This window comes from Equus quagga, unplaced genomic scaffold (genome assembly GCF_021613505.1).
Source record: "Equus quagga isolate Etosha38 unplaced genomic scaffold, UCLA_HA_Equagga_1.0 HiC_scaffold_12056_RagTag, whole genome shotgun sequence".
Classification (NCBI taxonomy): domain Eukaryota; kingdom Metazoa; phylum Chordata; class Mammalia; order Perissodactyla; family Equidae; genus Equus; species Equus quagga.
The window spans coordinates 4,143-5,677 of record NW_025792331.1 but is presented as its reverse complement, the minus strand read 5'-3'; the positions used below and the strand labels follow the sequence as shown (position 1 = coordinate 5,677).

The following is a 1,535-nucleotide window of genomic DNA, read 5'->3' as shown; positions in this document are numbered from 1 at the left end:
TCCAGCAGGCGCACGTTCGCCGGCGGGATCCGGTGGCGGAAGTGGTAGTATTCCGAGTCCCCGACCACCGCCTGCAGGGGAGGGTCGGGGGTTCAGGACCCGGAGGCCGACTGCGGGGTCGGGCCCGTCCGGCCCCACGCCGTGTGACCTGGGCCCACTGGGAAAAGGGGGCTGCAGTGCGTTCTAACGGCGCGGGGGTTCAGTGAGTTGCCTGGTGCACGCGAGCGCTTTGAAGGGCTGGCGGGGCCGTGATGCCCACGATTCCGGCGTCCACGGCCCACTCCTGACGGCCTGGTGGAGGAGGGTCTGCGGCGACCACTCCCGCGGGGACTAGTGTCTGGGCAAGTGTCTGAGCACGGCTTCGCCCCAGCCGCCGAGCGGCTAGCTCAGCATGAATGACAGGCAGTGGGGTCGGGACGGAAATGGGGGCCACACCTCCCCGCTGGGACACCCCGACCCTGGGCGCTTGGCTCTTGCTCGCTGGTCGGGCCCCTGCCACACACCTGCCCTCCGACATCAATGGGGTTGCACCAGGGGAGGGCGACGGACTGGGGACAGGCGCCCAGCCTTGGCCAGCTCCACCAGGGGCCTTCCCCCGACTGCTGAGGGACCTGGGTCTCGGCACCCATCCCCGCGGGGGAGACACACCTTGAAGCCATCTTCGGTGGTGATGATGAGCACATCGAAGGGCTGCCCACGCTGGAAGGGAATGCCCTGGCCGCGCTCCTCTCGGCCCCAGCGGCCCTGCTCCATAGTGTTGAAGACCACTTCGGACTTGTCCAGCCGGGGGTTGAAATGCAGGGCATACTCGGCCTCGGGCCCCTCGCTGCACAGCAGGTTTACAAAGAACCTGGTAGTTGGGGGGGGGGGGGGGGGGGGCGGCGCGCATTGGATGGTGGTCAGAGGCTGAGACCCACCCAGACCAAGGTCAAGGTCAGGGGACAGGACTCGCCATGGCAGGAGCACACCCAGATTTATAGGGACATGAGATTGTCACACACCACAGAAGGAGGGGTTGTGGACGGGTGGCCAGGGAGCCCAGATACCAGGGCATCCAAAATCTGATTGGGGGCCTGGTCACATATCCACCGAGAAAAGGGCCACTGTGTAGTGGCCTGGGACCCCTCATTTCCACACAGTCTGGGAGTTGCCAAGGAGTCGTGGTGCTGATGGCCAGGCTGCTCCCCATTCCCGGGGCATCCCTAATTCCCAGAGGGCTAGAGGGTCCCAATCCCAGGGACCCAGTATTTTCAGGCACCCTAGAGGCCCAGGAAGCCTGACGTTCCCGGACCCAGGAAGTCATAGGACCAACTGTCAAGGCCTCCCAGATGCCAGGGCACCTCCACGTCTCAGGACATGTTCCCACAGTTCCTGGACTCAGACTGGAAGTCATAGGACTAGGAACCCCGAGTTTGCCATGGAGCCCCAGATTCTTAGGGAGACATGGGGACCCCAGCTCCACAGTCAGGGGGCAAAAAGTGAAGACATCAGATTCCAGAAGGTCAGAAATGGCCTAGGGGTCCCAAAACCCCGGG

The 1,535-nt window shown here is 64.4% G+C and overlaps 1 protein-coding gene across 1 annotated transcript; it reads right to left on the bottom strand.

The window, feature by feature from the left end:
- Window positions 1–6: 6 nt before the first annotated feature.
- Window positions 7–978, bottom strand: LOC124231921 (galectin-7-like; the record flags this gene model as incomplete). The annotated part of the gene is made up of 2 exons (XM_046648924.1): window positions 7–71; window positions 649–978. Coding segments are annotated over 2 exons (395 nt in total), but the record flags the coding sequence as incomplete, so codon positions are not given.
- Window positions 979–1,535: the final 557 nt, after the last annotated feature.